Source organism: Penicillium argentinense, assembly GCF_028826775.1.
Source record: "Penicillium argentinense strain IBT 30761 chromosome Unknown utg000009l_segment0_segment0, whole genome shotgun sequence".
NCBI lineage: Eukaryota > Fungi > Ascomycota > Eurotiomycetes > Eurotiales > Aspergillaceae > Penicillium > Penicillium argentinense.
In genome coordinates this window covers 177,969-202,108 of record NW_026622668.1, presented here as the reverse complement: position 1 = coordinate 202,108, position 24,140 = coordinate 177,969, and the positions used below count along the sequence as shown (strand labels likewise).

Sequence of the window (24,140 nt, the reverse complement as noted above, 5' to 3'; positions counted from 1 at the left end):
GGTAAGCTCCGCGTTGTTACTTCACGGGGGTCCAGACGTGTCTCGGTCTGTGTCCCAACACCAACCAACAGGAACGCCGCGCGTTTGTGGCGGGCGCCTAGCACCTGTCATGGAAGTTCGAGGAGAGATACATCCAATCACACCGAAATCGAATTGCGACGAGTAATATTCTGCGTGCCATTGTGATCTCGCATTAACTAAATATACAGCACTACCAATTCGCATCAATGAGTCTCTTCCCCCACCTCGCCCAGGCAAACCACCGTCCAACGTGACTTGATGTTATCACTTGCAGCCTGGTAAATCAACCGCTGCACAGCCTCAGCCACACTGCAAAAACAAATATCATGCCGTTTTAGCGATCCACCGAGGCAGGTCCAGGAATTTTCTCTCTTGGTTCACATTAAGTGTCCACACCAACACTCAGATTATCCTGCGAAGTCGTTTAACACGAGTCGGCGCACAGCGTGAGAGTGACGTCGGCGTCCTGGGTGCAGGACTCAGTGTTGCTCACGTAACTGGCTGAGATACCGCCGTTCCAGCAGATGGAATTGCAAGTGTCCTCCGATGGGGAGACGTGGAGCGTGTGGCCAGCGAAAGGATCGCCAAAGACATCGGACAGATCGTAGGCGACACGGCCCTGGTTGCCTAGGGCATAGGCGAAGACGGTCTGTGGGCTGCCAGTGTACAGGCCGTCTTCAGCTAGGGTTATCTTGAGTGCAATGCCACCAGAGCTCTCATCAGTGTGCATCAGCTCCGAGTAGCCACCGTCTTTAGCGACGAGGGTCTGCATCTCGCCGACGGAACCACCGACAGACCACAAGTAGACGGGGAAGTCGCACTGGTTTATCACGATGGCACTGCCGACGGCGCTGGCCAGAGGAGTCATGGCTGCAAGAGCTGCAATGGTTGTGGTGGTGGTGAAACGCATGACAATGGAGATCGAAAAAGAATCGTAGTATAAGAAGTGTTTGGTCTCGGAGAAGGATTGGTAGTCGATGCTGCTGGAAAAATATCGATGATGACAGCAATTGAACAATTTATACATTTGGATACCACACTTTGCCGCTCTTTCCGTTTGAACAGCGAGCGCGATAGAACGAGGGTTGCATCTGGTGCGCCTGCCCTTTCCGAGACATCAGGCCGGCCATCGCAACCACGGACACATCACGGGAGGAGAGAACCCCAGTTCGCTCGGGCTGGCACTGCTGCTCTGATAATACATGCCAGGAGCCGAACCTTGGGCTTGTTTCTTCGTATCTTGCCTTGTGAGCCACGGCCAAAATGCATCGACCCTGAGCAAGCCATGGGTGTCATGCATATAACAAGATATCGGAGGCTAGCAGTGAGACAGTGACATCTTAGACGCTATGGTCCCGTGAACACCTCCAAATTGACCTCCAATTGCCTGACCACCAACGTCAATGGGTGGAAATACCGGAATCTACTAGAACTTTTTCAGGCGTTCTCTTTCCTCTCGTACACGGTGAGATGCTAAGCAAGGGTTGAGGTCTCGGCGCCATCGTTGACCAAAATCCGGGGGCGGGAGTGGCGCAGCCTCTGGCATTCCTACAGCGAACCTCAGCAGATCACTGTGAATCAGGAATAAGAGTTGATTGAGGCAGAGAAGACGCAGCATAGGAATCTCCTATAACTTATGAGCAAAACCACTCGTTGGGAGAACCTTTTAGTCTTTTACTACCACAATTTCTACCTTAAGGTATCTCGAATTATGTTCAGATATGATCTATTAACGGAAAAAGGTGCGAACAAAGGTCAGGCTTCTGGGGGAGTTCAGGAATTGTATCCGAGTATCTAAGCTACTTATTCTAAGTCAAATCGAGCGCAAAGACATTGGGATATATGAGCGGGTGCAAGCCAGGCCCCGCAGCATCGCCATAAGAGTCTTAGATCATAGAAAACTTGAATTGCCCATATAGCTTTGAGGAACGGCAACCGGCAAGAATAGTGGTTACCAGGCGCTTGGGCTGGACGCCTAATTCTTCTCCTCTTCTTCCTCCTCGTCATTCTCCTCCTCAGACACTTCGTCGGGAGTTCGCTCAGCAATCCACTCGAACACTTCCTGCTTGTGGTCGGAGAGCATTTCGCTCAGCTGAGTGCATCCGGATTTGCGTAGCGTGCCATATCGCTTGGATGGTTTGCGATCAGGGTTGCCCCAGACACCGTGCGAAGGGGACACAAAGACAAGCGAGCACTTCAACATTCAAGTTAGCAATGAATTCATGTGCAGAATGTTTGGATGGAAAACGCAAGGGTGGGACAAGGCAGAACAACAGCGCACGTACTTCGCGATACCACTTGGAAAGCCACACTTGCGTCGGGGAGGCGACCGCCCGAACAGGGTTCTCTGCCACAAAGGAAACAATGCCGGCAACCTTCTTGTAGAGGTTCTCTGCTTGATGTTAGCGACCTTTTCTGGGATTAGGTCCTTTCAGACCCGACGAAATCGGTGCATACCTCGGTTGATCAAGAGATTGGCGACGCCGTAGAACGCATTGCCAACTCCGATAAAGAAAATCTTTCGATCTTTCTCGCCGGCATTAGGCCTACCAAATAGACTTAGCTTTGAACCCAATTGACAGCCCAGAACCTTTTCTCTAATCCTTACTCGATGTAGTTGTCCCACAGATAACTTGCCAGCTCTTCGGTCGCCGTGGGTCGGTTCTCATCCTCGTCTTCGTACCTGCCGGTCATCTTGTCCCGTACAAGTTAGTCTTGCCGTGAAGCACTGTAAAAGGGGAGACGCCATGGGCTTTACCGGTTCTCGAGTGATGTGCTTTGGAATGTTGACGTCGATCACGGCGTAGCCATTGTTCATGAACCACTTTGCGTACTCCCTTTGGGTGTCAGCCTGTCAGTATGTTAGCGCACATGACTTTAAAAAAGCCTCTCCAATAACATACGACCCAAACGTTGTGAGCGTCGAGTCTGTTCGTGGTCGGATGGATTTGTCCCATAACTTCAGGCCTAAAATATCGTTAGTGGGGATGGTTGTCCCTGAGGTCCGAAAATATTACTTACGGATCGTGGAAAATGACCACAAGAGGCACATGTTGGTAATAGTTGGGGCTGTAATGATGTGAGCGTGTATGAAAAATGGAGCTGATCTGCTTGAGCAGCTTACCTGGCCAACACTTGATTCTTAAAAGACTGCGAAATGGCCGTGCGGTAGACATAGAGAGGAGTCATGTTGAACTCCTCGTACATCTGACTCGCTTGGTGGTGGCGGAGAATGTCTAACTCTCTTAGGAACTGCATAAAAGACATGGGTCTAGTACCTACCGTGAAGTCGCTGACCCCATGCAACATGTTTGGCCGGCTTGGGGAACATGCAAAGCCAGTAGGGTGCTTGAATCGACATGACTCGACGAACGGTGTCTGTTGCGAGAGCTGTAGGCTCTCTCGCTATCAAGCGGTCGGGAGGTTCGCCCATCAAAACTTTGGTTACGGCCAATGCCGACTTCGAAATCGACCGGAAATTGTAACCTCCCTAGTTCCAAGTTAGCTTTCATCAGTGATGTAGCTTGCTCGCATAGAACAACTTACCTCCAGGCAAACAGCCAATTTTCCGTTGGCTAGGGTCATTAGCATACTCGTCATTTGGCCGTAACAAGCAGGCGAGACAAAACAACCCCCCAGCACATCGCCGGCAGCAGCGTCGAATCCAGCCGAGACTAAATAACGGTCAATATCAGTGTATTCTGAGACATGGAAGGACAAATGGGCCATACTGATAACCAGGTCCGGGTCAAACTCTTGGGCAATGGGCATCACAATTTGCTGGAAGGCGAGCATGTAGTCGCCGTCACCCATTCCCTGGTCAGGCCAAGGGATATTGATATTCCTGGTAATTTTTGTCAGAATCTACCTGCCCTCAAGAAAACTGTTCATGTCAATAGATTCGTACCTCCCTTCGCCTGCTCCCTCGCCACAATGGTCCCAATCACCCGCTGGGCCCCCGGGGTAGAACTTCCCGTCCTGGTGGACATGGATCGAAATGTAGAGTACATTGGGATCGTCGTAGAATGCCTTCTGGATGCCGTTGCCTGCAAATCGTCGTGTCAGTGCTTGCATCATATGAAGTACGTGTTCTTGATAGTGAATGTACCGTGATGAACATCCCTGTATACGCGTCAATAACTTTCTTTATAACAAATTGGAAGTCCGGCTGCTCACCAGTCCAGGATCAAAATCTTCCGGCACTGATCGCCGAGTCTGTTCTGGCAGACGCGCGCCGCGACCGGTACATTATTGAAAAGGCAGAATCCCATAGCCGTGTCATGTTCTGCGTGATGACCGGGCGGACGAATTACCGCGATCGCGTTCTTTACTTTGCGCTGCGCAACGGCCAGGCAAGTCTCAATGGCACCACCCGCCGACAACAGTGCTGCCTGGAAAGTGAGGTTGTTGAAATAGATTGAGTCGCGGTTTCTTTCCAGGTCGAGAAGCTCTTCATTTCCCATATCTAGTAGTATTTTTGAGTTAGTCGTATGATCATCAATTGCTTGCAGACCAGCGGGAATACATACCTTGGGTGGAGCGCACGAAGACAAAGTGGGCGTTGGAATGGATATGAACAATTTCCTCTTCTGTGGCGTTGCGTGCCTCGATGCGCTGAAGAGGCCGTGAAACCAGGGGTCGGCATGATTCTGGATCGTCTACCAATCCAGCTTTGCAGAGCTCCTTGTAGATGTAGTAGATCCGTCGGGGATCTTCCGGGTGGACGTCCGCAGTAGGTTGGACTTCACAGTGGTACCGCATGCGAATATCATAACAAAGACCTGTTGGCAGTGACGCGAGTGGAAGACCAGGCTGCCCAATCATGTCATCATCGGACCAGTCCGAATTAGTCTCAACAAGACTGTCACGCTTCAAAACGTCAGCAGATGTGGTATCTGATTCACTCTGTTTGATCGGGATTTCAGAAGCTCCAGTGCCTGGGATAGATGAATCCTCGCGAGATGGAATAGGCATATTGCCTGGAGAAGAAGTGCGGTTAGGGAAGGTCGGAATAGGGGACGGCGCGAGACTCGTCGGATCCGCGATATCATGAGGACCGGAGTCCAATGGTTGAGATGGCAACGAGGGGAGCGTTCGCGACTCCCCCATGACAATGTCGTCGTCTTCCATATTGGACGATCCTAGCACAGCAATACCAGCCCAGTTTCAGTGGACCTGCTTACTGACGGCTAGTATCGCATGACCAGCTGCTAGGATAGCTTGAGGTAGGTCTTCGGTCTGTCACATGCACGAGTCGTGCTGGAAATCAGACTGACGCAAAGATAAAGCTTCGGGGTGAAAGACAGGCCTTGAATGGCCTTTAAATAGTCTTGAGCTACCTGGAGCTGGAGTTAGAGCCACAGCCATAGGATGTCGTCGACGTATAGAATCACGTCTTTGTATTGAGCAACAAAGAAACTCACCCTTCAATGCGCCCGGATGAAGGGTAAGCCGGAAAAGAGGATCGAGAATCAAAAAGTGTCAGAATATCACGAGATGCAGGTAGCGGAAAGGTGACTTGGACTGGTCAGAGATGTGGGCGTCTCGCAGGGTTGATGGGGGAGTGAATTGATGCGCATGTTGGATCCCTTTTGGGCGGGCGGATCGTTCTGCCAGACAATGGCGATCCTCACCGCCTCTAGCTTACCGCCTGCTGCATTGCTCCTCGAGAGTCCCGCCTCCCTTTGTGGCTTGGTGTGGCTCAGGCGGAATGGCTTCTCCGATTCGACCTCAAGGTACCCCCAGAGGCCGCTACCTGTGGTACCAATGTACTATCTAATAAGAACATTGACGTAGTTTTACATATTACATGGTAGTCAAGGGACTTTATGGGCATTTTTGAGAGGCACCATTGCCTGGAACTTTTAATAAACAGCAATTTAGGACATGGAAGATCCTTTGTGGTGATGACCTCATGACAAACTCCTTTGGACGACGAGAAGTAGATACGCGATCCCCAAATTACAATGTAAGAAAAGAAGCATGCCGGTGATTAACATAAAAGAACTGTGTTTCGTTTCATTAAATTGACGTTAACGGATTTTTTCTACAAGCAAGAATCACCAGCATTTCTCAGATCTGCATGACGAACTTCTTCCTTTAGAGAAGACTCCTGGCCCCAGGACGCCGTCCTGATTCCTACTGGGAATCGGCCTTGGCGATGTAGGCTGCGAAACAATGTTAGCAATTGTTGGTAACAAAATGACAAGTCGGAACCGAATGATGGACAAGAACTTACCAATGAGGTCAACAACACGGTGGGAGTAGCCCCACTCGTTGTCGTACCAGGAGACCAGCTTGATGAAGTTGGGGTTCAGGGCAATACCGGCCTTGGCGTCGAAGATGGAGGAGTGGTCATCGCCGTTCAGGTCAGTGGAAACAATGTCGTCCTCGGTGTAGCCGAGGATGCCCTTGAGCTCGCCCTCGGAGGCGGCCTTGATGGTGGCCTTGATCTCCTCGTAGGTGGCGGCCTTCTCGATGCGGCAGGTAAGGTCGACAACGGAGACGTTGGCGGTGGGGACACGCATGGCCATACCGGTGAGCTTGCCGTTCAGGGAGGGGATGACCTTGCCGACAGCCTTGGCGGCACCGGTGGAGGAGGGGATGATGTTCTGGGCCGCAGTGCGGCCACCACGCCAGTCCTTAGCGGAGGGACCGTCGACGGTCTTCTGGGTAGCGGTGTAGGAGTGGATGGTGGTCATGAGACCCTCAATGAGGCCGTACTTGTCGTTGATGACCTTGGCGAGGGGAGCCAGGCAGTTGGTGGTGCAGGAGGCATTGGAGAGGACGTTGACGTCCTTGGTGTAGTCGCCGTTGTTGACACCCATGACGAACATGGGGGCATCAGCGGAGGGTGCGGAGATGATGACCTTCTTGGCACCACCCTTCAGGTGAGCGGAGGCCTTCTCGGTGGTGGTGAAGACACCGGTGGACTCGACGACGTAGGCGGCGCCGGTCTCAGACCAGGGGATGGAGGCGGGGTCACGCTCAGCGTAGAAGCGGATCTTCTTGCCGTTGACGATCAGGCCGGAGGTGCCATCGATCTCGATAGTGCCCTTGAACTGGCCGTGGGTGCTGTCGTACTTGAGCATGTAGGCCTAAAAGAGAAGAGTGGGGTTAGCATTGAGCAATGCGAGTGGGGTGGGAGCATTGGGCCGGGCAGCAGGGATTGACCGGGCCTTGGGCTGATGGAGGGGCTTCCCTGCAGGTAACCCCGCCAAAAGCCACCCGAGCCCAGGCCAATTCCCTGGCCGAAGGAGCAGGAAGACCTACAGCGTAGTGGACCTCAATGAAGGGGTCGTTGACGGCAACAACGTCAACACCACCGTGGTTGATGCTGTGCAACAGTTAGAAGGGGGAGTTCGTGCCACGCGGATGCGGGGATGGATGGAGGGGCACTCACGCATTGCGGAAGACCTGCGGTCGGATGTTAGCTATGCGCCAGGAAGAACATCAGATGGAGGGGGAGCTGAAGACTTACAATGCGGCCGATACGGCCGAATCCGTTGATACCAACCTGGAGAAAGACAATCAGTACGATGGCGATCGAATGTTGCGTCAGACAGACGGTACCTTGGGGACCATGATTGCGGTGATTAAGATTCTGCAGAAGCTGTGAGCGATGATGTCAATGACGATAGCGATGATGATGAAGAATGTGGGTAGGGGAAGGAGGAGAAGATGAGGAGAGAGGGAGATGAGGACGCTACCCTTGGAGGTCGTAGGCAGAAGGGGAGGCACGTACTGGTTTGGAGAGTGATGGAGAGAGAGTGTGTGTGGGATGGGGAAAAGATAGAAATGGAGGGGGGACGGGGTGGTAGTAATAAGGAATGGCTGACGCAACGAGGCGATCACCTACACCGAGCAGACCGAAAGGAGACCTCCACTTCCCACTCTTTTGCACCACTGAATCCGCCGTTCCCCAGATCGGAGGGCCCAGCTGGTTCCCGACTGTTGCCGCCCATGCTCCTTTCCGGTTTCATACACCGGGCAAAGCAGGAAGAGTCACGATATCTGCGCCCTCCTGTGCCCCTCGGTACCTCCCGCTCTGCCAATTAGCGGCCCCGGATTCTCGCTGGCCGGGTCCCCAGCCTACGATTGCCTCGGAGATGACTCTCGAGAATGTTCTCCCATCGGAATCAAGAGGGTGCATCACGCTCGTCCACGAAAATGCCCTGGTGGCCGCAAAGCCGAGTTGGGCCCGAGCGATGACGGAGGAAGTGGGAATTGCAGGGGAGGAGGGGCATGGAGGGGCAACTTCTGCAGTAGTGGCATCACCACCTAAGAGTACCTAGTAGGACTAGCTCTAGTTTGATATACAAACAGTACCAGTCATACCCCGTACAAATAATCCCTTTTTCTCATTATTATTTTGTTTATACTGTTTTTTATTCTTTTTGTGCTGCTTCTTCTGGAACAGCTGCCGCATGCGGGCCTGCGGTGGACCGATCGGGCTTGGGGCGTTGCCGTTGCGGTGCTGCGGTATACCCAGCGTCCCTGAATGCAGTCACCGGTTGCTCTAGGGCCCACGCGGATGGGGTTTGGCAGATTTTTATTGTGATGGCTCGTTTCTTATTTTTCGGATTTATGATTTATTTATTTTTTTTTTGGATTAATTCTTACCTTTCGGGACTTGGCACTACTGCTGGTTCGATCAAACCCCAGGTCCCGGCTTATAAATCGAGGCGGTGCCGAAGACCAGATATACTTCGAATTGTTCCAATTGTCTTCTCATTTGCTACCAGAGGATTATATCAGATGCAATTGACTAATTACTATCAGCAGACCAGCCATGAGGCTGTCACATTCGATGGAGTTACCACGATGACATATCTCAGCTGCCGGCAGTGCCAAACCGGGGCATCGCCTACGTGGAAGGGCATGGAAGCGGGCGGATGTGACACGGCAGTCACCGACCAACCCCCTGGTCCAGGGAGGCTGAATCCAGAGAGCCTGCAGAACCAGACAATTATCGATCGATCTTGTGACAGAACATATGCGACTATACATTATAACAGTATTGCGTGCGGGAAAATCGGCATCCGTTCTACTAATAATGGATATAATACAACAGAAGAAGCAAGTCGTCGCATCTCTTCATGCCCCTGAGATATCCCTCCCCGCAAGTGAATGGACTTGATTATAAAACCCGGTATGGAGACAAGTCACTCAGTACGAGGTTAAATCTCCAAATCCAATGATGGGGGAGAACCAAGGCAAATAACCATCGGGCCAACGCCAACGCTTACTCCTCCTTGACACCGCCACGGTAGTTCTTCTCGGCGTTCTCAATCGAGGCCTTGTCACTCTTGGGGGCACCCTGGGACATGAAGCCGCCGCCGCTCTTGAAGGGGCGGGCTAGGTCACCGGTGGCTGGCTTGCCGAAAACGTGGATCTTGACCAGGTTCGACTCGATGGCGCTCTTCAGCGGGATGATCGACTGGATGAGTAGGGGGTTGGTGTAGTTGAAGTACAGGTGCATCACACCCATCATGCCGACACCCATCAGCTGGCTGCGCATCAACTGACGCAGCTGACCCTTATCGTAGTCCATGTTGGTGGTCGTGATGGGCTTGGCCTCCTCGCCGCTACCCATGGGGGCGGGCTCAACGTACTTGAGCGTAGACATGTCTATCAACCAAGGCACGCGATGTCAGTTAGGGACTCGCGCTGAGGGGGAAACGCGGACCCACATACCTTTCTTTCCATTGATCTTCGACTGGGTGAAGAGGTAGAGACCCAGAATCAGGACGTTCGACAGAATGTACATGGCGCGCACCAGCATCAGGACCTGAGGATCCTCGAAGGGAACCTTCTTGGCCAGCTGCATCATCGCCAGGATGATGGCCAGGTTGGTACTGCATGGGTCAGCATCGGGACGAGGATGAAAAGAACATCAAAATTTCCAGAGCGAGCATACATCTGCGGAGACACCATATTGTCGATTTGAACCCTTTGAATAACCGGAGGGGGACGGGGGAGGAGGATCGGAGTATGGGGACAAAACACAAAAGTCGAAACTGCCCCGGGCCACCTGGCGTTCGGCCAGGACGGATGAACCATCGGGCCGCGTCACGTGATAACGCATCCGCTCCACGCTCAGCTTGAAAGATGGACTATCGAATTGCAGCTTCAACCTGGGTTGAGGGCAATAATGATCAGCCACCACGAACCGACTGCTGTCAGCAGGGCCCACAAAGTACCCTCTTTGCCGCCTTGAGGAAAATCTTCACTATGACCATCCTGCATCTGGACTGCAGCGATCCCAGATGACATGGTGATGGACTTGCCCGCACAATGAGCTCGCGCTAGGCACAATCCCTGTTGGAGGCCCCTCTTAGGCACAGGCAGCCTCCCTGCTCTGTCCAGGTATTCGCACCTCGATGAGTCGCAACCAATATGAGCCGTCTGCCTGTCTGCTATCGCGCAGTTGCTTGCCCAGGCGACCTTGAGATGGTATTACCGCATCGGGACTAGCGTCGGGCCGTCTTTAGCGACCGGCCGCTTGGAACATTTCTAACCTCTCCAACCATCAACAACGCGCGTGTCTACCCACCTTTCAAGTCGCTTCTTCATCCCCTCTCGTGCCCGATCGCCAGTGATCCTCGTCTGTCGCACTACCAACACTTTTTGCGATTCTTAAATCTGTCAATATGCCTGGTGGAAAGGGAAAGTCCATCGGTGGAAAGGGTGGTTCCAAGGACTCTGCGGGGAAGGCCCAGAAGTCCCACAGCGCGAAGGCTGGTCTTCAGGTCAGTGCATCGTCGGTAATGTGGCGCATCCGTTGAACTGGTTGTCAAGGGAATGGGCGTGCGATAAGGGCCATCTGAGTGATGATCAACATGGATGCGAAGACGCGTCGTTCCGCCTCCCCCTCACCACCCGGCCGGCTCAGAGTCAGGCCAGGGTCTTTAGGCCTCACGCAACCTTTGTCGCATGCCCGTTCCGTTTACTTCCACTCTCGGATCACGCTTGTTTGGTCGTTTTGCGACAAGTTTACATCGTTACTGACACCAGTTCTCTTCTAGTTCCCCTGTGGTCGTGTTAAGCGTTTCTTGAAGAACAACACCCAGAACAAGATGCGCGTTGGTGCTAAAGGTATGCTCCTCCCTATTTTGCGATGCCGTTCGTCTCTCACGACGCTCACTCGTTCGCAGCCGCTGTCTACGTTACTGCTGTCCTCGAGTACCTGACTGCCGAAGTCCTGGAATTGGCCGGCAACGCCGCCAAGGACCTGAAGGTCAAGCGTATCACGCCCCGCCACCTCCAACTCGCTATCCGTGGTGATGAAGAATTGGACACCCTTATCCGCGCGACCATTGCCTTTGGTGGTGTTCTGCCCCGCATCAACCGTGCCCTGCTTCTGAAGGTCGAGCAAAAGAAGAAGGGCAAGCCTGAACTTTGAATGGGACCTTGCACATGAATGGCTGGCGTGACTTGGAATTTTTGGTCGCCTATCCTCCTCTCTTGTGATTTCGTTTATGGCGTGTTACTTCTGATGTATGAGTCTATTCCCCGGTTTTTGTATGTGCTTTTCGCGTCAATTTTTACTTCCAGTTCACGGGCGCTGTAATGGGAAAATGGGGGGTTATCCTGGTAGTCGTTGAATTCTTAAACTACTGTTTCTATTGGCTTGGTGTAACGTGGCAATGCTACTTGTAGAGACCCAGCCCCTGATAGTGCGTCGTAATAACAGCACGTCGAGACCGGGCAATCTTCAGACCGCATTAAGGTACTGAGATACTGAAAGTTTTTCGGTGCTATCGCTATCGCGAGTTGAGACGAATGGGCCATCGAGATGGGATCCATGGCAGTGTTGTCTCATCTCAAGGCCCGCTGAGGAAATCGCGGGCCGCATTCCGCGCGAAGCCGAGTTGCCTTGGCAAGTAGAAGTGTCGCGCGTACATCTTGTCGCGGCGCATTCGGATTTCCCTGTGGTACTATGTAAATTATTATGCGAACTCCATAATATAAGTAGTTTAAGGGTGCATGTCGCTTTATCGATGTTTCAGATCCCCTCATGCGCAAGTGGGCTGGACTTGGCGTGCATATGGGGGATCGACAGGAACATGCCGAGACAAACAATAAACAATTCGGAGGTAAACAATCGGCCGCGGAGAAGACAATCCACAGACCCAAATTGGATGGATCTGAGCTGAAATGGATGGTGCAGCTTGGAGTCACTATGCATCGCATAGGAGTTGGATTCTTAGACCAACACACTATGAATGAAAATAAACAAGCACTAGCATCTAAAATGCGATTCGAAACCCTCGCCGCTAAAATATATACAGCGCATCGATGCCCAGTATATATCAACCTCAGACTTGCTCTGCCAAAGCACGATCCTCTGCCACACTACCACTAGCAACCGGCACAAATCCCGATAGCTTTTCGAGTGTTATATCTTCACTCGTCCGCGCGACATTATCTTTTGTTCCAAAGCCACCACCACCAGGCGTTCCGATGATCACCCAACCCCCCTGCTCCACATGAACCGAATTCTTCCCCCAACTGAGCTCTTCAGCCCCGATCTCCGACTCACCCAAGAATTCCGACCACGCTGCCCACCTGCTCCCCCTTCTAGACCGTATGGGGCCAAACTGCGGCGCTCAGACAGGATAGAAGCGGACATGGAAAGTCGGAATTCCACATCGCGGATCACACCCTCGCCACCGTTCCAAGCTCCTTTCCCACCACTGGCAGGTCGAAACGAGAATCGCCGTAGAATGACTGGATACCGCTGCTCGAGCGATTCTGGGTCTGTGATTCTCGTGTTGGTCATATCTGTATGAACCAGGCTGGTCCCATTCCATCCCGGCCCGGCTCCGCTACCACCCGCAATAGTCTCGTAATACCCGAAGCCGTTGTCGCCGTCTAGACCGAAGGTGAAATTATCCATGCAGCCTTGGCTTGCGGCGCAGACTCGGAATGCTTTGAAGATGACATCGACTATTCGCTGCGACGTCAATACATTGCCGGCGCAGACAGCTGCCTCGACGCTTGGGTTGAGGAGCGATTTATCGGGGGTGATGATGGAGATCGGCTTGATGCAGCCATGGTTGAAGGGGATGTCCGAGTCTACCATGCATCTCAAGGCAAAGGTCACGGCCGAGTTGCAAATTGCGATGGGTGCATTCCAGTTACCTGTTTCTGTGTGTAAGTGTATTGCTTTCTGGCATGGGACAATGGGACTTGAGGATTACCGTAAACTTCTGGCCCGGTCCCAGGGAAATCAAACACAGCAGAGCCGCTTTCCTCATCAATTGTGACAATTAACTGAATCGGGGTATCGTCATCCATGTAGCCGACTGCGGAAATCGCGTTTCCATGGAATTTCTTTGATAGGTTCTTGAAAAGGTTGCGAGTTGCTAGCTCAGCGGAGTCCTGGATGGCCCCCATATACATCTATTATTCAACAGCCAATGTCTGGGGAGGAAGCAAACCCGCCACTTACTTGGACCACGTCCATTGTATACTCCTGAATCAATTGTCTGACGAGACGGATTCCGCAGTGATTGGCAGCTACCTAAGCCTTGATATCGGTCACTCGAAGCATCTCGAGCCACTTGAGCCGGGATATTTGGCAGGCTCATCGCAGAGAATACGCTTGAGGTTTTCTTCTGCAAACTTTCCTTGTCAAACAAGAAGGAACGAGTTGAACACGGTGCCCTCTTCGCATAACCGTTTCCATGAAGGAGGCATAGAGCCGGGGAAGATTCCGCCGACCTGGAGGTGAATTTAGTAAGAAAATTGCCGTTTAGAGAAAAAACAAAGAGCTCACATCAGCATGATGACCTCTGGAAACTGTCCAGAAGATAATATCCTTCCCTTCGGAATCAAAGACTGGCGTTATGACGGTCAAATCTGGTAGATGAACACCTCCAAAAGCGGGTGAATTGGAAAGTAGGGCATCGCCATCCTGTAGCTTGCCTGACCACTGCTGAATCTGCGACTTGACAGCAAATCCCATACTGCTAATAATTGCAGGGACATGAGGTGCATTGGCGACTAAAAAGCCATCCGGCCAAAAGATGGCACAACTGAAATCGAAGCGCTCCTTGATATTTGCACTCACGCTGACTTTCTGCAATACTCGTCCCATCTGCTCGGCTACTCCATAGAACCGATGACGGAAGACGGAGAGCTGAATTGGGTCGATGAGTCTGGCACTGACCGACCTTTCTTCGTAGCCGAAATCCAGTATCAGAAGATCCTTGGTAGCTGTTACCGAACAGTTAGGGTTGACAACTATAGTCTGCGTATTGTCGACCACCAAAGCCGGTCCCTCAACAGTGCTCCCAACAGGCAAACATCCAAGATATACCGGAGCTTCGACCCACCCAGGGGACTTGAAGTAGACGGACTTGGTTGACGTAGGCTTAGGGAGAGATGCTTTTGCGTTCGGATTAAGCAATGCCTCTAGCTCGGGGACCTCGTCGGCGCCAAAGTTGCTTTTCCCCCACAGCCCGAACGCGAATATTACCCACGATTATTTTCCGATTTACCGGGGTAAAACCAAATTGCTGGTGATGAGCGTTGATGAAATCTTGTTTTGCATCGCCACCGTTTCCGGCCTGCACCATCAGTGAAGTTTCACTACCGTCATAGCGCATGAAGAGAGATTGGCTGACCTCCACATGAGAATAACGACTCATCGTGGTGTGATTTCGCGAGATATTTGACAGCTCTTCTAGATCTGAATATATCGTATCCTTTGCTGAGTCCTCGAATGCTTTGCCATACGGCCTCTCTTCATCATTCACGATGTCGACCAAGCCAATGCCATACACAGACAGGATGGAAGAATGCTTATGGATGAGGACACGCCTGATACCGAGTGCTTCAGCTATAGCACAAGCATGTTGTCCTCCTGCTCCTCCGAAGGAAGCGAGGTAGTGTTTCGCAGCATCATTTCTTCTTCCTTCCGTCAGCTGGCGAACAGGGCCGCACATCGATGAGTTCGCGACCTGCAAGAACCTAGACGAACGTGATTTTAGCTTGAGAGGCATGTTAGATGTTGAGCTCTGATCACATACCCCTGTGCCACCTCTGCCCATGTCAAAAGCTTTCCAGTGTCGCGGTTGACGGCAGCAGTCAATTCTTTAAATTTTGAGAGGACAATATCACAAGCCAATGGTTCATCCTCGTTGGGACCAAATACCGAGGGAAAATGATCTGGAAGAAATCTCCCTAGGGCAAGGTTTGCATCAGTCACGGTCAAGGGTCCTTTTTTTCTGTAGCATGCTGGACCGGGATGTGACGAGGCGTTTTCTGGCCCAACAGCCATCAAAGAGTCCTTCCAAGAAAGAATACTCCCGCCTCCAGCTGCGATCGTATTGACATTCAATTGAGGAGATTAGATGGGGATACCAGGCGTGGTAGTCTCAAATATTTGATCAAACTGTCCGTCGTATCGACTGACATCGGTGCTTGTACCTCCCATGTCGAAACCAATGATGGGAACGTTCAACTTGGGATCGCATTAAGTCCGTGCATAGCCAACTACACCACCGGCTGGGCCAGACTGAATGGCATGGAGTCCGGATTGCTCAGAGGCAGGTACAAGACCGCCGTCGGATTGCATGAATTCCAACTTGGTGTGGCCATTCTCCAAATTGGGAAAGCTGGCGCTGAAATGGGAGAGATATCGCTCAATAGTTGGCGTGAGATATCCGTCAACCAAGGTAGAGTTGCCTCGAGGGACAATCCTCGATCGCTGCGACACTTGGTGTGAGAGCGATATGTGCTCGAAACCAATTTCCTGTGCCAACTTTTGGACTTGAAGTCCATGATCGGGAATATGTATGAATGCATCAGGCAAACCGTGACAGATCGGAAGCCACAATCGTATATCCGTAATAAATACTTCTGTGTGCTTTCAGCATCGAGTGGCTGGATGATATGAAGCTTTTGCCCGGAAGTGCCAATGACAGTCTGTAGTGGCTCTGGATAATGTAGGTCTAGATCACGAAGATTTGAGTCATTGCAACGCTCAAGCACAACCCTTTCGTCGACTTCGAAAACATCCGAATACAATGGTTGCGGTCGTTGGATTGCCAGGTCGAACATGTTCGGTCGGGCTTGGTTCCCGATCTGCAAGATGTCTTTGAAGCCGGCAGTCTCCATGAAAGCTGTGCGCTCGCCCTTGCGCTCAAGCAAGGCGTTGGTCGCCCACTGTCGTGCCCATCCGAATCCATTCTATGCCAAGACGTATTTTCAGAAAGATAAACGGGATAGAAGACAAGATCTAGCTATTCACCCACGTCTTTGCAGTCCAGCTTGGTGCCCCGGGGAATCGAACAGCCATTGTACTTTTCCAGCACTCGCCGGATAGCCTCTGCTGGAGCGTCAGGATAGTTCTTGTTGTCCACCGACAAGATCTTGATCACGATATCATCTTGGCTCGCAATTTTGCAAACGCAGTCCGTGAAGGTACCGACCCTGTCTGATTTCGGGTGAGTTATTCCGATTCATACCAGAGGGACAGACATGACCGACCGATCGAAACCCGTAGGGGACGCTGAGAGTCTGCAGCAGGCATTATGATGGCAGCTTAATGAGGAGTGGGGAAAGTCAGCCTTAATGCATCGGCAGAACGAACGTCGACCGGCGTACATTTGAATGCAGTCGTTGCCGTTTCATAACTCCAAGCGTCGTCGGCCCGTCAAGTCTTCGGGCCGTCGAACAACTCGCTGAGAAGTCCGAGATAAGACTAGAACGCTATCTGGAACAGCCAGCATGGTGTCCCGAATCATTTCCAGTCCTGCATTAGTGTGGATGTGGAGTGTGGGTTGGGAGGAGGAGGAGGAGGAGGAGGAGGAGGAGGAGGAGGAGGAGGAGGAGGAGGAGGAAGAGGGAAAACTGGCGGAGCTCCACCGAGAGAGTATGTTCTCACATCCATACGAGATTGCACCGAGTCTGTTTCATTATACCCTGCATCAGATACAAATCCTAGTCCTGTTACAGAATTTGTATGTTAGTATCAAATAATATCTTGGCCGTGAAAGCTTCATACCCTAAAAACGTTCTCCAGGTAAACCACCAACTACTTCCATGAGGGTCGGTTCAAAGTTCCACGAGACCCTGCTCATCGACATGACAATCTGCGATAAGAATATTCGCTTGTCTCGAAGGTGCTTCAACTCAAATCCATGACCTTCAATATGCAATAGATTCAAAAATTAATCGCCTTCGATGGTAATCGACAAAGATATCCCTTCCTGCCTCTGGCAGAAAAACGCCCCGCCTCAGTGGAAATTTGAGAAGTAGGGTTCACTCATTGGACCATCGCGTTGGCATATATTCCTGCCACAGAAGAATCTCAGACCATGGTCTCCAAATTCACAATAGGACCGCCCAAAGCATACACCACTAACGGCAAAAAGTGTCCATCCGACAAATGAGGTCTTTATTGGGACATGTCACCCACTCAAGACTTCCGTTGTGGAAGGGCAAGCGCAACGTCAATATGACCTGCAAGGAGATCGAGTCTTCCGGGGTGACAAAGATCGATGACCTGGTGCAATACCAGGCAGTTGGCTCTGACAAGGTTAAATCTGTTCATGGCCCCCGGGAATCAAAGTGCTTGGGACTGGCGTGGGAAAGGCTGGTTGATGATAGCAAGCCCGGACTGGGAGTGTCTTGGATTTGGCCATGCGGAGGATGGCACCCAGTCGGTGGTCACATATTTTGCCAAAATTCTTTTCACTTCTGCTGAGATCGACGTTTACTCGAGGAAGAAAGAAGGGCTCCCTCAGGATACAATCAACCAAATCCTCAAAGCTCTCAAGGATCTCGAAGTCAAGGAGATCGCCAATCTCGCAGAGAGAATATTCCAACCCCGAGACCGTGGCGATGCTTGTCTGCCAGCCGCGCTTATTGGCCTTGTTCAGAGGCCACGCAATGACGCCTCACGCCAGAAGCTCATGTTTATTTTCTGCATGAAGGTTTTCAAAATGAAAGTCGTGGTCCGGATTGGTGCCAGGGCGGTTGCAGATTACGGCGCCCTTTGACTCTTTGTGATTGATTCGCAGACGGTCAGCTAAATACCCTGAGATGGATCTCAATAATAGCCAAAGACTGATCAAGGATAATTACATGCAATACTTTCACGTTGCCAAGTCCCTAAAAACCCACTGCTCCGCACTACTCAAGCATACGAGTTGTTGAACGCATTTTACCTCATCTGGGGTAAGCAGAGTTGAAGCTTCCATGATGTGAACACCTATGTTCAACTGGCTACATCTATTATACTACGAAAACCCTTGGAAAATTAGTATAGCACTAAAGAGTACATGGATTGGCAAGATCTGAGTACAAAATCAAAGGAGAAAAGCCCCTATACTGCAAAGATACCAAAGATGAAGAAACGAACCATCGATGGACACCCGAACGGGCCATCACCAAAAATCGAACCGAGGCATGGATGATTCGAATCCATCAAAACCATTGAAGAAATCACGATCCCATCCATGTAACGAGTCAAATAAGAGGAAAGACCAAATCCGCCCGAGTACCTGATCGATCCTGCGAGAGCAGATCGGAACGTCAAATCAAGCAGGAAGGCAGAAGAGGAGAGAGAAAAGGGGATGCTTGTGGCAACTGGCGTTATATCTTGACTCGCTCCGGATCCCCGATCGACATTGCAGGTGCTGCAGTTCGAGTAATTAGGAGTCACAGAGGAGAACAACAGAAGAAAAAAGGCGCACCAAAACATTAAACAGATGCGAGTCGCCCCCCATGTACACAAAAAAGGAAGGGGAAAAAAGAAGAAAAAAACAACTTAACAGGCAAAAAATGCAAATGCTGATATTGTCGTGTCTCCTGCCTTGTCTGTTCTAAGGCAGGGTTCTTTTGAAGGTCATTCTTCGTATGCGTCCCGCGTCACCAAGCGGCGTGAGGGTCGTGATCCGCTCCGAGTGTTTCTGAGGGAACACAGGAAAAAACAAGCCATGGAGATTTGCAAACGGGCGCCCGCAGATATCAAGAAAAAAGAAGAAAAGATCAGATAGAAATCAGAAAAAGAAGGAAAAAAAAAGTAATAAAAAAAAGTCCAGAGTTTACTCGGCAACGGGGAAAACTGTGGCGAGTGCTGGGCTGCCCCAAAAATAACGTCTAAACTTGGCTAGATCAGCGAAACAATGGATTTTCTGGTCTTTTTGTTGGTTTGTCATCTCGTCATCCCTCATCGAATCGTAAGCCGGTAATTTCGCAGAACAGGGCCTCGTGATACAATGTGTGTCGTATTCGTTTGGCGGCAAATCAGGTTGGATGCTGGCAAGAAAATAGGGGAGTGGAACGGGGGGAGGGAAGTTCGCCATCGTCAAAAATCATATCGCTCGCCAACATTGGAGGAGGGTGGGTGTGTCAATGGGTTGGTAGTGGTGGGGAGATGGTGGCTGGCACGAAATGGGGTGTTCTTTTTGTCTACTCCACAATGATCTCGACACCGCCAGTGTTGGAACGAAGCTCGTCACTGCCGCGAGTCTGGTGTCCGTTTTGGCGGCGGAAACCGGTGCCCTTCTCGGGAGTCGGGCCACGGGGTTGGCGAATCGGCATGCGCTCTTGCTGGGCATTGTCAAATCCAACTCCCATTCCACGGTTGCTGCCAATGGCACCTGCGGCCGAGGGTTGGCTGTCCTGCTCCCAGGAGAACATACCGCGCAATCGCCGAGGGCTTGAATTCGGGCCCCCAATACCCGTACCCAGAGAGAGGCCACCAAGGCTGTTGACCAACAGGTTATCATCACGCTGCATACCGAGGGAGGAGCCGGATGGGGCGGAGGTGAGGGTCGGGGTGTTGGAGGTCGCAGTCGGGGCGCCTTCGTACTGCACGCGGGTTCCGTTGGACTGCAGGGCGGCCGGGAAGCTGGCGGAGGACGGGACAGGGGAAGGGGTGTAGGAGCGCAAGTCGGCGAACGACTTGGCGGCGCGCAGATTCTGCGTGTTGGCGAAGTTGCCGGGCGAGTCCATCACACCCAGGAAGTTCGAGCTCTGACCACCGCGGAGGGTGTTGAAAGCTCCGGGGCCACCTTCGTTGCGAGCCTCGCTGAAGTCGATCGTGGCCGCGCGGTTGAGGCCACGACGAGCACTATCGGATTGACCCGCGGGAGGGATCGAGGACAAGGGCGGGCTGACGTTGGTGCCGGGGGCCACCTTGAAGACCTGGACCTGGCGCTGATCCCCACTGCCGCGGGAGGCATGGGCCAGGCCCATGTTGTGTGCCAGGGTGTGAACCGTGCGGCGCTGGGACGGAGTGAGGTTGGGCGGGAAGATGACGGAGTCACGACTGTTGTCCTGCTTGAACAGGAGCAGTTCCGAGTAGTAGGAAAGCGTCTGCTTGTCGTTCAAATCGACCTCTACTTCATCCTCGCGATCAGGCACGGGAGTTCCTCGGTAACCCAGGGGCGTCATGTTCGACTTACCCAGCTTCTGGCCCCGCTGCGACACGGGCGACGGCGAGGTCGCCGGGATGTGGGAAGTCAGCGAGGACATGGAACTCTGGGTATGCAGCTGTGAGGACGCCATGGGCCGGTGCTGCTCCTCGAGCTGACCGCGACGCTCTCGCTTCTCCCGCTCGATCCGTTCCCGCTCCTGCAGAGGCAGCATCTTCTTGTATTCGACCCGCAACTTGCGACCTTGCAGTTCGAAGTGGTTGAGCATGTCGATTACGGTGGCCGTCTCCTCCGCGGAGGTGAAGTTGGCAAAGGCCAGGCCACGGAACACGCCATTGTCGAAATGGTAGTTGAACGCGTAGGGCAGGGGCAGGCTCAACTCGGTCATCAGTTGCACCAGCTGTTCCTTCTTGACGGCAAACGGGATGTTCTTGATGACGATGGCCGTGGGGATGAGTTCGTCATCGCCCTCGGACGAGGCGGAAGCCTCCGGGCGCATCGCGGCGCTCTGGACGGGACTGGGACCCATGCCGGAAAAGGCACCAGGGACACCAGGCTGTTGATCAAGCCAAGTCTAAAATCAAAAAGAATTAGCCAGAGACTCGAACGAAAAGGGTGGTTGGGTTGTGCGGTCGTGATTGTATTTTTTTTTTTTTTTTTTTTTTCTGTTGGGGTCGGATGCAGACTCTCACCGAGGGAGAGAAAAAAAGGGCAGAAAAAAAAAATAACAACACGCAACCACATGTAGAAATCATCATACCGTAGGAAGACCGGCCCGACCACGAGCAGCGGGCTTCAGACTGGCCGAAGCCGAGCGAATACCACCCAGGGACTGAGCGTTGGCGAAGCCGTTGGGATTCCATGTCTGGGAGCCGGAGAGATCGTAGGCATAGGAATTGTTCTGGATGGACGGGTTCAGGCGTTCCAGTCGAGCGGACTCATAGCGAGCCATCTGGTCCTCATACAGATTGACAGGCATGGGGCCGTAGGCGTCGAACTGGCGGGAGGGTTGTCGATGTAGGGGTTGTTGATGCCGCTGGGAGCCAGGGGAACGCGCGGCGGGATCGTGATACATGTCCGGTTGCTGATAACTCATGGGGGGTAGGGAGAGGGATTCCTTGAAGACCCGAGGAATGTGGGCGACCACAACACGCAACACACACAAGCAGGGGCCGAGACTCGAAATCCGTTGCACGGAACTACTCGGACATGGAGTCGTGGACGAGGTTGGACGAGGGAAAAGACGGTGCGGAGCAGAAACCAAAATCCAAATCGCTCGATGCAAAGTCGTAAAGGCCCCAGGACATGGAAAAGGGGGGGAAGGTGGGGGGAGGCAGTTGCTTTTTTTTTTTTTTTTATCTCCCAGCGAGACTTGACCGTGGACTTTTGAGACTGTCGCACCGGATGGGAGAGCGGGGGAAGAAGAGAGGATTTTGAAGGGGCGGAAGTGGGAGGTCCACACTCGCCAAGAAAGGAGTAGACCGGCAGTGAGCAGGCGTCGCACCGCAGACCGAGTCTTGCAGTATGTATAGGACTAGTAGGAGGTAAAGACCGGAAAAAGAGACAGCGAGCAGAAACAAAAGAAACCTTTGGCCGAGTCTATCTTATATACCCGATTATTATTACTCTTGCTAGTAGGTGAGTAGCCACTCGACAGGGTGCCTCCACTGCTCCCACCCCTGGACTCGGTCTGGGGCGAATCGGACTATCTATTGTTCTCCGCTTGGAACATTCGAATCCTCCGACTGCTATTATTACCTGTGCCCATCGTGCTCCCCTTGCGATCTTCGATCCCGACCTGACTACTAGTACATTCAGGACTTGAGGGTGGTGAAGAGACTCGGGTGGCCGGCTCAACCGGGGAAAGGGTATCGGATTACGATTCCATACATACAGCCATACAATACCACACTTACTCGTAGTACTGGCAGTGCCTCCCGTATAATCGTACCGTCACGCCCCGTCTCTTACCAGGCACCGGTAGGGATTTCATCCGATCTCCAAGTACTTGATTGTACCTCGATCACGCATAGTCACTGCGGTGGGTGTTTTGTATCTCTAGGTACCTGAATGGACTCGTCTTGAGTAATATTGGTAGTAATACCAGGGCGATCTCGCACGAGCAGTTTCACAGTGACAGCCCGCGGGTCACGGCCTGCCTCGTGCTTCGCCGCTCTACCTGACACACTCTAATTCCCCTATATTCTTATTCTTATTTTCCACCCTAACTTAGGTAGAGTTCTCCAGCCGACTTCCTTAGGGTCAGGTCTTCCTAGGATCTAATGTATACTACCTCCTTCATCCCATCTCCTCCCCCCCTATTCGAGATCCCCGTGACATTGCAAATGACCAATCTGGAAGCCCTTTGCGTCGCCACTTGACGAGGCATTATTCTGCTCCCGCCGACTATCATTCGACGCCACACTTGATTGCTGCTCCTCTCAGGGGGAGGGGGCTCCCTCTCGCCAATAGTTTGGTCCGACGGAACGGCCCAGCGATTCCCCGGCAATTTTTATTTTCTTCCCTGCGATGGAGCGATGGAGCTCGCCCTGATTGACGGCGCATGGTGCTATGTTGACGCCAGGCCCACTCCACGAAATTGAAACTTTCGTCCTTTTTGCCCCTCTCTGCTCCACGATCCGCGCATCCCCCGTTTCTAGCGCCTGCGCCGAAGCACCGACGAAGGGGCCCCGAAGCCCAGCTAGAATCCCGCTAGAGTCCGGTTGGAAACCACCGGTGGGAACGGGGCACAACGTGGGAACATCACTTGCCGCATTCCGATGCTCTGCAGCCGGTGGAGTGCTCTCGAGCTCCTGGCAAGTCCCCCTGGGTGCCAATGACAGGCTCAACAGACCGTGCAGAGGCCCCAGGATGGGTGGACGCCGGTGCAAGCTAGCAAGCTGAGGATGGGGAAGCTCCCGGAGCTACCTGCTTTTCTTCCGAGCATCCCCTCCCCCTTTTCTCTTGGTACTATAGTAGTCTCCGTGTCCTCAAGAGGGGCAGTGGCTATGCTGGAGGACAAGAATGAAGGTTTCTGATCTCCTGATCTGATCCTGCTTGTCTGCAGCTGCGTCCAGTACAAAGTATACGACAAAAGCCGTGGAGACCTGTCAGCCGACCCCTTTTCCCAGACGGACGATCTATTTCGACTTCCCCAGCGCTGCATGCCCGTTGCAGCTTCGGCCGGGCAGCAGGTGGAGAATCGCGGTGGGTTCGTCGAACCCAAGACCCAAGCCGATGGGTCCTGGCTAGTCCATATTGACATGGAGAAACAAGCCGGCGACAGGACGACCTGCATCAATAATAGCCTCACGGTCGAGCGGACTAAGGGCGAGCCAATGGCGCGTCGGGATTGGTCCCGGAGGCCTCGGGTGATGCCGCTGGTGATGCCGATGAGGATGCTGATGCCTGATTCAAATCCCAGATGAGTCCCACAACTGACGAGCAGGATGGTCATTCAGGACCATTTTGGTCAACCTGGGATTACCTCGGGGAAAAGGGGGGACTGAAGGCGAGACCCTTCGTCCCGGGTGTTGTCACCAGATCTGACGACAGAGGGATTGGCATGCACCGCAGTCTCCAGGAGGCAGGATTCGCGAGGCTAACTCGAATGGTTTCACCTGGATTGATCGTCGCCCAGCACGAATGATAGGGTCAAAGGATCACCTATCACACGAAGCACGAACGGTCCCTGAAGATCTTGAGACATGTCACAGGATGATA

At 52.5% G+C, this 24,140-nt stretch overlaps 9 protein-coding genes across 9 annotated transcripts; 2 read left to right on the top strand and 7 right to left on the bottom strand.

Annotated features, from left to right (window-relative positions):
- Positions 1-445: 445 nt before the first annotated feature.
- On the bottom strand, positions 446-931 carry N7532_007678 (putative BYS1 domain protein; the record flags this gene model as incomplete). Its single annotated transcript, XM_056620170.1, has 1 exon — positions 446-931. The coding sequence occupies one exon, from the start codon at positions 929-931 to the stop codon at positions 446-448; it is 486 nt and encodes a 161-aa protein (XP_056470976.1).
- A 1,065-nt stretch (positions 932-1,996) lies between these two features.
- On the bottom strand, positions 1,997-5,151 carry hdaA (histone deacetylase hdaA; the record flags this gene model as incomplete). Its single annotated transcript, XM_056620169.1, has 15 exons — positions 1,997-2,215; positions 2,307-2,413; positions 2,479-2,567; positions 2,630-2,715; positions 2,780-2,872; positions 2,925-2,988; positions 3,043-3,090; positions 3,146-3,257; positions 3,304-3,511; positions 3,568-3,695; positions 3,753-3,865; positions 3,929-4,067; positions 4,130-4,143; positions 4,198-4,486; positions 4,551-5,151. The coding sequence occupies 15 exons, from the start codon at positions 5,149-5,151 to the stop codon at positions 1,997-1,999; spliced, it is 2,310 nt and encodes a 769-aa protein (XP_056470975.1).
- A 1,008-nt stretch (positions 5,152-6,159) lies between these two features.
- On the bottom strand, positions 6,160-7,605 carry gpdA (glyceraldehyde 3-phosphate dehydrogenase GpdA; the record flags this gene model as incomplete). The annotated part of the gene is made up of 6 exons (XM_056620168.1): positions 6,160-6,188; positions 6,260-7,118; positions 7,294-7,357; positions 7,424-7,437; positions 7,502-7,537; positions 7,594-7,605. The coding sequence occupies 6 exons, from the start codon at positions 7,603-7,605 to the stop codon at positions 6,160-6,162; spliced, it is 1,014 nt and encodes a 337-aa protein (XP_056470974.1).
- Positions 7,606-9,265: 1,660 nt separating this feature from the next.
- N7532_007675 (PHO88 family protein) lies at positions 9,266-9,957 on the bottom strand (the record flags this gene model as incomplete). Its single annotated transcript, XM_056620167.1, has 3 exons — positions 9,266-9,651; positions 9,718-9,878; positions 9,941-9,957. 3 exons carry the CDS (start codon positions 9,955-9,957, stop codon positions 9,266-9,268), a joined length of 564 nt encoding a protein of 187 aa, XP_056470973.1.
- Positions 9,958-10,673: 716 nt separating this feature from the next.
- Positions 10,674-11,425, top strand: htz1 (histone H2AZ; the record flags this gene model as incomplete). The annotated part of the gene is made up of 3 exons (XM_056620166.1): positions 10,674-10,772; positions 11,049-11,118; positions 11,178-11,425. 3 exons carry the CDS (start codon positions 10,674-10,676, stop codon positions 11,423-11,425), a joined length of 417 nt encoding a protein of 138 aa, XP_056470972.1.
- Positions 11,426-12,490: 1,065 nt separating this feature from the next.
- N7532_007673 (uncharacterized protein) lies at positions 12,491-13,108 on the bottom strand (the record flags this gene model as incomplete). Its single annotated transcript, XM_056620165.1, has 1 exon — positions 12,491-13,108. One exon carries the CDS (start codon positions 13,106-13,108, stop codon positions 12,491-12,493), a length of 618 nt encoding a protein of 205 aa, XP_056470971.1.
- A 551-nt stretch (positions 13,109-13,659) lies between these two features.
- Positions 13,660-16,564, bottom strand: N7532_007672 (uncharacterized protein; the record flags this gene model as incomplete). The annotated part of the gene is made up of 9 exons (XM_056620164.1): positions 13,660-13,749; positions 13,805-14,455; positions 14,529-15,000; positions 15,060-15,348; positions 15,394-15,493; positions 15,587-15,793; positions 15,847-16,221; positions 16,287-16,468; positions 16,522-16,564. 9 exons carry the CDS (start codon positions 16,562-16,564, stop codon positions 13,660-13,662), a joined length of 2,409 nt encoding a protein of 802 aa, XP_056470970.1.
- Positions 16,565-16,761: 197 nt separating this feature from the next.
- Positions 16,762-18,035, top strand: N7532_007671 (Calycin; the record flags this gene model as incomplete). Its single annotated transcript, XM_056620163.1, has 3 exons — positions 16,762-16,906; positions 17,409-17,604; positions 17,648-18,035. The coding sequence occupies 3 exons, from the start codon at positions 16,762-16,764 to the stop codon at positions 18,033-18,035; spliced, it is 729 nt and encodes a 242-aa protein (XP_056470969.1).
- A 1,414-nt stretch (positions 18,036-19,449) lies between these two features.
- Positions 19,450-21,513, bottom strand: N7532_007670 (uncharacterized protein; the record flags this gene model as incomplete). The annotated part of the gene is made up of 2 exons (XM_056620162.1): positions 19,450-20,991; positions 21,178-21,513. The coding sequence occupies 2 exons, from the start codon at positions 21,511-21,513 to the stop codon at positions 19,450-19,452; spliced, it is 1,878 nt and encodes a 625-aa protein (XP_056470968.1).
- Between the last annotated feature and the right edge of the window lie 2,627 nt (positions 21,514-24,140).